The sequence below is a fragment of the Temnothorax americanus genome, unplaced genomic scaffold (assembly GCF_048541705.1).
Source record: "Temnothorax americanus isolate GAGA-0224 unplaced genomic scaffold, ASM4854170v1 Scaffold48, whole genome shotgun sequence".
In the NCBI taxonomy this organism is placed as follows: domain Eukaryota; kingdom Metazoa; phylum Arthropoda; class Insecta; order Hymenoptera; family Formicidae; genus Temnothorax; species Temnothorax americanus.
In genome coordinates, this window is record NW_027509635.1 from 1,132,374 (window position 1) to 1,142,899 (window position 10,526).

Consider the following 10,526-nt stretch of genomic DNA (forward strand, 5'->3'; position numbering starts at 1 on the left):
ACTAGCTGTTATTGTTATATCGAAACGAGATATCTATAAAAATTACGCAACAATATTAATTAAAATAAAATATTTAATAATATGCCACATTAATATTAAATGACGTATTAATTTTTTGTAAGTAAGATGGTATAATACGTACTTGTATCTTTTTAGATAAATATGTTGCTGAGAGAATATGTTATCTTTCCGCAATTTACTAAAAATTTAAACGGTGGAAGTATTATAGTTTCAACCATGAGCCTTCCCTACAAGAAAAAAAATCATTACTTTTAATATAAATTCTGAATTAAATCATGAAACGCTGTTATATGATAACTTACAAATTGTATTGTATTGTGGAATGCATGCTGGACATTTCAAAATCGACACCACTATCTTTTGTGAAGTCGATATCTGAATTATCTGACGTCTGTTTCAGCCAGAAATTTGCATTTTAATAAGTATTTCAGAAATGTAACCGTTCGTAGACAACGTAGAATCAAGCAGCAATTTTTTTTAGATATTAGAGTATCACAGAGTTAGTTTCACAAGATAAATAGATAAACGATATTCTTAATTTAAGCATAACTGATTTTAAGTACAATGATTATGAATAATTATCCTACCTTCTGAGGTTTGTAACCACTTTATACTCCTAAACTCTTTTCACTTTCATCACAAACGTAGTTATTTAGAGTTTTTCAAATACTTCTAACAGTTCTCAATAGCATTCAGTGGGTAATTGAGCTAATTCTCTCCAAATTTCTGTTCCAATACAGATAGGCATTTACTGAACTGACCATTTAAATTCTGAGAGGAAGCAGAGCAGAACGGAGAAAGGAAGAGCAATTGAGAAAGAAGTTCAGAGAACGACATTCAGATGGTGTTAGTGGGCGCTTACTTGTAGGAATTAAATACCACAGGAGGTCGATTATCCCTCCGGGTGTCGGCCTACTGCCGATGTCTTGACGAGAGGTATCGAGGAATAACTATACACTCGATTACTGCTGATATAAATAATACTTTATTGCGGACCACGCAACAGCCACAAGAGTCAGTACAAAAATGTAACGGTCGTCTCCTCAGTTCTGCCAACTGCCAACCTCGTAACTCTCAACCCTCTTGCTAGCGCAGGAGAGGGGGCTGACCAATCGGAAGGGAGACAGATATGCTGCTCCCTACACACTCCCCCCCGAGTGTTAACGAAATAAATACTAATAGCGTTTTTTCTTGGCTGCACTATCGCCCTGCACTGCCCTGCACTACCCAATAGCGTTGCATTAATGTTGCACTAGTGTTGCACTAGTGGGCAATAGTGCAGCCAAGAAAAAACGCTATAAGTAATATTGCACTAAGCGCATAAAGGTGCCTTTTCATGCTGACGCTCGACGCTCATTTTCAGCGGCAAGAAGGTCGAATGACCACACGTGACGTCGGCGTCAATTGAAATTCATGAAAAGGAAAACAGCGTCAAAATTTCGGCGTCTTCGCGCTGCTTTGGCTTTGACGCTAAAGCTGAGAAAATCCAGCTTTCTTTGCTTGACGCTAGCGTCAGCGCGAAATCACGTGATTTCGCGATACGCTGAAACGAGCGTCCCATGAATTCGCACCTTAAGCTTAAGCGTTTGGCCAGGTGCTATTGTACGAGGTTAACAATACCTTAAATAGAAACATATTATACGCTTAAACGTAATTTGAGCCGACTTATATCTAATAACATTATATAGGGTAGAATTTTGTCTTACAATTAAATCATTTTGGTTTAGTGGACGGCGCAAATGTGACAGTCTTACGAGAGTAGGTCTTAAGCGCTGGGTTCGGATTTACATTCCGGTTGAGTATGTTCTCGGAGGTTAATGGGGGGTCGGCGGGGTCGTCAGGGACAAAATATGCCGGTTTTAATAAATCGACGGACACGCTTTTTATGTTTCCGTTGATATCAATATTGAATACGCGCTCCGAGATGCGTTGCACTACCTTGTGCGGACCGGTGTACGGGCGCTCTAACGCCTTTTTGCCATATTGCGTAAAAACACATGAGTACAATTATATAAATCTTTAAAATAAAAGGCGCGTTTTTTATGTTTGTGCGCGACGGGAACCGGCCGGACTTGGCGCATATATTCGCGAAACTCTTCAAGGAAATAATTAGGGTTAGGTGTAAAATCATCGGGAAGAAAGAATTCCCCGGGAAGTCGTAAAGTTGTCCCGAACATAAATTCGGCGGGAGACGCATTTGTGTCAGCACGGACGTGCGACCGAAGTCCTAATAGAATGGTAGACAAGGTACGCGTCCAGCACGCATCGGCATAGCACATGATGCAGCTTTAAGCACTCGGTGCCAACGTTCAATCATGCCGTTTGACGCCGGGTGGTAGGCGGTTGTACGAATTCGTTCGCAACCGATTAATGAAAGTAACGCCTCGAATAGGCGGGATTCGAATTGGGCTCCCTGATCCGTAGTTAGTAATCGAGGGGTTCCGTAACGGGAGATCCACGTGTCGTAAAATGCTCTAGCAACGGTTAGTGCGGAGATATCTTTAAGAGGAATTGCCTCGGCCCAACGCAAAAATCTGTCGATCATAGTGAGACAATAAGAGTAACCCTCAGAAGGAGGCAATGGGCCGATAATGTCAATATGTACCTGATCAAATCGCCCGTCGGGAGCAACAAAGTGCTCAGGAGTTAGTTTTACGTGACGAGAGATTTTCGCTTGTTGACATTCAATACAGTTTTTACACCATTTAGCGATATCGCGGTGCATGTCAGGCCAGACATAACGCTGTCGAATCGTGCGATCGGTAATTTTGCCACTCGGATGGGCTGGGTTGTGAAACATTTGGAATACTTTAACGCGGAGACTATCGGGGACGTATGGCCGAATAGCTTCGCCCGAGATTTTGCAATATACAGTTGTGTGATCTGGACCCCATTGAATTTTTTTCAACTTTAAAGGATGATCGGGGGCGTTAACAATCAACTTGAGTTGCTCGTCGTTCTTTTGCAGCTCGGCGAGCTCATTAAGATTAAATTCAACCGGCAAACGCAGGGAATCGATCCGCGAAAGCGAATCCGCGACAACATTTTGTGAACCAGCGACATGTTCAATATGCGTTGTGAACTGCGCGATATATGACAATTGGCGTAGTTGTCGCGGGGACGCCTTGTCAGACCGTTGCATAAACGCATACATAAGCGGTTTATGGTCGGTCAAAATTTTAAATTCACGTCCTTCTACAAAATAACGAAAGTAATTAACGGCTTCGAAAATTGCCGTGAGTTCTCGGTCGTAAGCGCTATACCGAGTTTGCGCGGGAGAAAACTTATGCGAAAAAAATGCTAGGGGCTCCCAAGTATCCCGTTTTTTCTGTTTGAGAACTGCCCCCATGGCGAAATCGGAGGCATCCGCAACTATACGAAGTTCCGCGCCAATATGGGGATGCACCAGCATTGCAGCGTTAGCGAGGCCGTTTTTGGTCTTTTCAAACGCTTCGATTAATTCGTCAGACCATACGATTATACGCTTATCGTTTTTACGCGAGTCGACTAGTAATGCATTTAGTGGTGCTTGAGCTTCTGCCGCGCGAGGGATGTTGCGACGGTAAAAATTTATCATGCCGAGGAAACGGCATAAGTCGGCGATGGTTTTGGGTCTGGGAAATTTGGTAATCGCCTCAACTTTCTCTGGGATGGGGCTGATTCCTTTACCATTAATTATACACCCGAGAAACTTTAGCTCATGTGCGCCGAACACGCATTTTTCAACATTAAGGCGGAGGTGAAACTCTTTAAGCCTTTGGAATATAATGCGTAAATGCTTAGCATGCTCCTCTGGAGAAGAGAAAGCAATTAGGATATCATCCATATAAATAAAAACAAAATCTAGATCGCCTAAGGCGCGATTTATATAACGTTGAAAGGATTGACCGGCATTACGAAGGCCAAAGGTCATAAATAAGTATTCGAATAACCCGAAAGAGGTTATGATAGCTGTTTTCTCAATGTCCTCGGGGGCCATTGGAATTTGATTGTAGGCTTTATATAAGTCGAGGGATGAAAAAATTGTTTTTCCGTGTAAATTAACGGAGCAGTCATGAAGGTGGGGGGTGGGGTATCTATCCGGTAGCGTGATTGCGTTTACACCGCGGTAATCGCCGCACACCCGCCAGGTGCCGTCTTTTTTACGGACTAAATGAATAGGGCTGGCCCATGGACTGCTAAAGGAGCGGCAAATGCCTGCTTCGACTAAAGCTCTGATTTCGGCCTTTGCGGCCTTAAGTTTATCAGGAGGAAGGCGCCTAGCGCGCGCGGCGACTGGAGGGCCGGTGGTGATAATATGATGAAACACATCGCAATTGGACGGCGGGGCGAGAGGAAGAGCTCCTGTTATTTGCGGAAACTCGGTGAGTATTTTAGAGAACTCAGAAGAAGGGTTTACCGTATTGATCGAATGCACAGGGCCGGGTTTTTTAATCGCGAGGGTATATAATTTAGTAGTGGAATCTATAAGACGTCGTTGTTTTAAGTCTACTATTAACCCGTAATGCGATAGTAAGTCGGCGCCAATGATGGGATACGGAACTGCAGCAATGCAGAAATTCCATCGAATTGGCCGTCTTAACCCGAGGTCAAGCTCACGGAGTGATTCCCCAAACGTGTCGATGCGCGAATCGTTTGCCGCGAAAAGCTTTAACTCGGAGGGTTTTCCCTTGATCCCATTGATGGCGGGTATCAGGGAAATGTCCGCGCCTGTATCAACAAGAAACATTTGGCCACTAGTGCGATCACGGACATGGAGACGGTTAAAAGTTTGATGGCCCTTACCGACCGTCTCCGAACGGAAAGGCGGGCTTAGTTTTTTTGGCTTTTCCAGGTCTCATATTTTGAACACCACGTTCGACACGAAGTCGGATTATCCGGGTATTTGGTATGAGCCGGACAGAGCGCGGGCGTGATCGCCCTGTTTGGCGAGGATGAGGTCCTACGCCTGCGGGAGTTGGATCGCGAACGCGAATTTAGTATCTTCTCCAACTTTTCTATTCTCTCGATAAGTTATTGAATCTCGGTCTTTGCGGGAGGGGGTGAATTCCCCTTGTTTACGGCGGACGCGTAAGCCTCACCTCCGAGAGCGCTCTCAGCCATTCGGTCAGCGGCCTCGGCTAGTCCGTTGAGGTCGGTGGCTCCCGTGGCCACCAGATAACGGCGCGGTGTTCGAGTGGTAATTGGTCCAGGAAAATTGATCTTATTATACTATCATCTATCTTACCGTTATTAAGACCGCGCAATCGGCTGAGGACTAATGAATGTTTTCCGTCGGTCCCGACTTGTCCCCTTAAAAGTTTTCGTAGTTTTGTTTCATCCGAAAACGCGTACGTCGCAATAATTCGAGCTTTAACCTGCTCATAAATATTCTCTGGGGGAGGTTTTAAAGTAATTATATCCCTTACACATCCCAATACTTCGACATCAAGTGCGGCGAGTACGGTATCGGCCATAGTGGACTCTACAGTAATCCGTGCGTTTCTCATGGAAAGTTCGACCTGGATGAACCACAATTCTGGATCGACTTGAGAAAACGGGGGAATCTTAGGAACCCTGTAATTATCTATACGCGGAATTTGCATATTATTATCAATCGCGTTTGAATTAACTGTGTCAAGGCCCTGAGCGTTTAGCTGAGTTCGTAATTGCGCGAGCTGTATTTCCGCTGCCTCTGCGCGGGCTTGGGCGGCTGCAAGAGCTGCGTCCGACATTGTTTTAAGTTTACTGTAAACTGCTAGCAAAATAAGAGCGATAAACAGTGTAAACAACATGCGCGTTAAATAATATCAGCGACATAGGCGTTATACGACGCGAATGTTAAACAATATAAACGACGCGAGCGTTAAACAATATAAACGACACGCGCGTTGTAAAATGATGGCGCGCGATGGATTACTATCTTACTTCTAAATTATTGTAGTCAGGTAAACAGTGGGTAGAATCCAAAGACCCGGTGAAGACAAAACCCAAGGCGTCGGAGGTGTGCGATTACAAAGGCTCGAAGAGTTATGGAACAAATTCGAGCAAATACAAGACGAAATAGACGCTCGGCCAGCAGAAACGGACGAACAAGCGGAGACGAGACAGGTCGAAGGCGAAGCGGAACGAGAGACCTTCGAAAGCAGTTACTACAAGGCTGCAGCGGAAGCGCGGAAAATAATAAATATACGGAAGCACAGCTGCACAGCAAGTCGCAGCACAGCAAGCAGCTAATCAGTATCACGTACAAGAGCCAAGAGACGAAGGACAGCGACGGAATAAGCCGAAGTTGCCTGAAATTAAATTGCCAGAGTTCAAATACTTATTTCCTTATCAAACTAAATACAACGCAAATTATAGATCAAGTCCATAAGGTTAAGCCTATTGTCGAAAAAGTTGCCTGTTCGAGAACGAAGTCACGAGAATAATACAATTGTTTTCTTTCTTACACCCTCGCAACATCATCCACATCGTAAACGCGTTAACAAAAATGTATGCGCGTAACAATTACAAACAGGTTTATCACCGAACATTAAATTTACCCGATGTCACAGATTTAATGAAACTGTTAATTGCGCTACTGAATGAGAGAGAGAAAAAAACTTTTAGAGAAAACCATATCTTTGACATATAAAAAGTGATAAATTGTCGAGGATTTTCTCTTCAGTCAAGGTACGAATTTTTCTTTTCTTCCAAAAATACGTCGAAAAATGAATCATCTCAGACGTCCTATGAAACACTTTGATTCTTTCACAATTTAAATCTTTTATATATTTAAGTTAAATAAAAAAAATTAAAGCAAACTTTTATGAAAAGAACATAGGAGATATTTCCATTTACTTCCAATTTATTTTTTATTATTATTACATAAAAAAATTATTTTTGATATAACAGTCGGTTTGCGTAGATCGTAATATTGAAATGGTAAATATTATAGCTAAAGAAACATAAGCGCTATTTAAATTTAACTTTTATTATTATTAAATTAGAAATTCATTCGAAATTCGTAATTTATTGATATCATAACTGTAAATAATATACTAATTAGCTGTGATCATTGACGATTATTAGCAAGTAAGATGAATATTTTAGAAGACGTATTTTAGCTGACCCCTATATTTTTCAGAGACAGACCGACATCGTGTGATCACTCGTTATTCTCGATTCGAAGGCCGCGTGTCCGTTCCGTCGCGCGTAGCAGTTGCAAAATGCATGGCACGATATTTATCGTAATGAAAGATATATAAAAAGAAACGGAGTCTCTCTTCCCCGTGGGGGCGCCCGTTTATCCCGCTTCCCATGGGTATCTCCTTATAGAACGCGCGTTTTTGCCTCGTACGCACGTCGATAGATCTAACGATGCCGATCGACACCGACTGCGCAACCGATCGCCATTAACTATATGGGTGCCACCGGCGGATTCCTCTCTCGTCGTGAAAAAAAGTAACAACACTATATAACAACTATATGTGTCGTGTACCAGTGACCTTTAGCGTTCGTCCTTCTCCCATGGAAACCGCGAGAGGACAGTGGAATTAGCAGGAAGATACTAATTATCTCTAAGTCACACGTGCCTTAATCGTCGTATATATAGTGACCCGAAATCATTTTTATTTTAATCGGGATTTTAGAAATCATATTTTATTATAATTATTTTAGAAACTATATTGGAAAATATATATTTGCCAAAAAGACGCATTTATTACGCCTCGAATGTTTGGAGAATTATGCCGCGAGGCCGAGTTTTCTTTTGACGTAGAATTCACGGAGAGATCCAGTGCTTTTTATAAGGATATTTGGCGCTAAAGCCTATTACACAATACAATTAAAGGTACAGGCAATATTGGAGCAGGGAATAGAAACAGAATTTCCGACGCGTTGGATTTCTGTTCTCTATTGCCTATAAGTACCCCAGGTAAAACAGCAAAAGTTACAATAGAGTCAAAATGATGTCAAAATGACGGCAAAATAATTTTTGGTCATTTTACCATCATTTTTACCATCATTTTAACGTCATTTTGACTTCATTGTGACTTCCTGTTCTACCTGGATGCCTTTGTATTGTTGATTGAGACTTAACAGTGCAGATCTTATTGTAATCTAATATCTTTTTTTATTGAATAATAAAAAAGGCCTTGGCAAACCATCTGGCCAGTGATATAACAACTCAAAGCTATTCTACATCTACATAATTTTTTTTTATTAGGTAAACTTATGTCCAAGACAAGGTATAAAAGGGCTCAAACAAAAATCAATCTAGTATCTTGCTCCAGAAAGGCAGTGTGCTGCCATCTTTTACAAGTACTAGGAAATACCGGCGCGCGGCCCGCTTGTCGTGCGCTTTATCAGCGATATATCGCGAACACTTGCCCTACATACCTTCTTGTTGCGATACGCACAGCAGGATGACCCGTTGCCCATGATTCCCGCGATCGATCCCGGCGATGATCCCGATCAAGCCGCCGCAACTCCTTGGTCTGCGTCGCTCGACACATCGTCCGGCTCTTCGTCGACCGTTTCCCTTCTCGCGGATTTCGTCATTCTTGTCCTCGTCATCCTGATCACGCGCGCATCAGAACCTGTCTCGTGAAAGTTGCCATGCGTCTCTGTATCGTTTTTTTTATCGAGAGTCACAGCACCGAAAATTTGTTCCTTTTCAAAGCTATGAAGCAATTATCCGTTCTTTTTTCCGTAAAATCTTCTTTATCGTTTTATTTTTTGTTATTTGTAAAAAATCAGGTTTTAGTAGAAAGAGAGAGAGAGAGAAAAAGAGAAAGAGAAAAAGACGTTAAAAAAGTGAAAAAATGTCGACGCGCGCCATAAACGGAGCGCAATTAAGATCTTAATCGTGTGGCTAATTGATCGCGCTTGCAACATTTTAATTAATGTTCCCCTTAATTTACCTTGCCAGCCGCGCTATTTGTCTTAATATTAACGCGTTGCAGCACTTCTTTTCTTTCCGTGAAAATCGTGGATCAAATGATAATATTGATTTAACGCAAGATTATTCGTATAGAATTTCAATAAAGTTATAAAAAAAAAAAAAAACAGAGAATTATATCAGAGGAAGAATAATAAATTTCTTGGCTGGCTAATTATGGTTTTATAGAGATTAATGGAAGAAGTCAATTTTCAATGCGAATGAAACATTATTATCAATTATATTTCATTATATTATCAATTAAAACCAAGCGTGATCATATTGCTTTGATTATTATCATTTGAATATTAATTATGAGTAAACTTTTCTAATAATCGCTCTGCAATATTCTTGGTATACGATATGCAATCATTTTTACCAATGACTGTGATTAATGATCTACAAGTATTCCGCCAGAAATTTTTTCTTATAACAAAAATAGAATATGACGGGATCTCTAAGCTCTTTTTAGATTATTAAAGTCGTATTTCTCTCTCTTCGGCTGCTTGATCGAATATTATTATTTATTATCCTATAAAATATCCTATATGTATAGTATTGAAAGATTTAAACATTTCTTTTATACAGACTTTATTTCGTAAGTTATATATTATTATTATGCTCTCTTCTTCAATGCTTCGTCACTAACATTATTTTTATTGTAAGTTTGAGTGCAAATAAACTACAACAAATCGTTTGCAAATTATTCTATTCTTTTATAACTTGTAAATTATAAAAATATTTATCTATACATACTTTAATGCAGTGAAAATTGCGCGAGAGAAGAAGAAAAGAAAGAAATGTCCGAAAGTGAAAAAGAACAATGATACATATCCAACGATAATTGAATCACTTGTCTCTCTATTTCAAAATATTGTGCTCAGACGAAAAGGTCGAAAAAAATAGAGGAAAACTGGGAAACATATCCGAGTCAGTTGAGGTACATCGATTCATATCTCCGAATTGGCACAACATTCTGTATTTATCATTCACTAATAAAAGAGAGTGTTTGTGTATATTAGAGAAATTATTTCAATAAAAGCTAATATCCAGTGTACAGGAAAAGCAATATTGATTCCTATCTGAAGCGTTCATATAATAATATTTACTTCTATCCAGAGACGACGCGAGGTTTGCATCCATGTATTAAAATCTCAACTCGCAAATCATAACACACTGCACAGAAAAAATTACTAGTCATACTATTTCGTTCAGATTGATCGGTGAATTAATGCTCGACCAGCTCGGCTCGTGTCCCACGTAGCGGTGGTCGTATTAAAATAGGTCACGTTAATCTCGGAGCAAAATAGGACGATTGTATTAACGATTTCAGATTAATCTTTCGCGTCCGCGACGTTTCGAGCACGCCCGCGCGTCCGATCAACGTGCCACGCGATAACGATACGCGTGTTTGTTCACGCACGTGTAGTGTCGCCGAACGCGTTTAGGTTTCGGCACGCGACGCGACGACTTCCGAAAAACTGAACCAGCCGAATTGTGTAGGAGAGTCCTGGTTCTCCACGCGCGCGCTACGCGAACGGCAGAGATCGACACACGCGCGCGGGTGTTTACGCGTGCGCGCGCGTGCGAAGCGGCCGCGAGC

General features: G+C 41.3%; 1 protein-coding gene across 1 annotated transcript in view; it reads right to left on the bottom strand.

Moving 5' to 3' along the window:
* Positions 1 to 10,516, bottom strand: part of Sarm (sterile alpha and armadillo motif) — a 165,674-nt gene extending 155,158 nt beyond the window's left edge. Inside the window, exons 1-2 of the mRNA XM_077417201.1 lie at positions 10,033 to 10,516; positions 8,383 to 8,582 (exon numbers count right to left, since the gene is read on the bottom strand). Of these exons, the coding sequence (XP_077273327.1) occupies positions 8,383 to 8,424 (42 nt within the window). The 5' untranslated portion in view covers positions 8,425 to 8,582; positions 10,033 to 10,516. The remainder of the gene's footprint in view (positions 1 to 8,382; positions 8,583 to 10,032) is intronic.
* Positions 10,517 to 10,526: the final 10 nt, after the last annotated feature.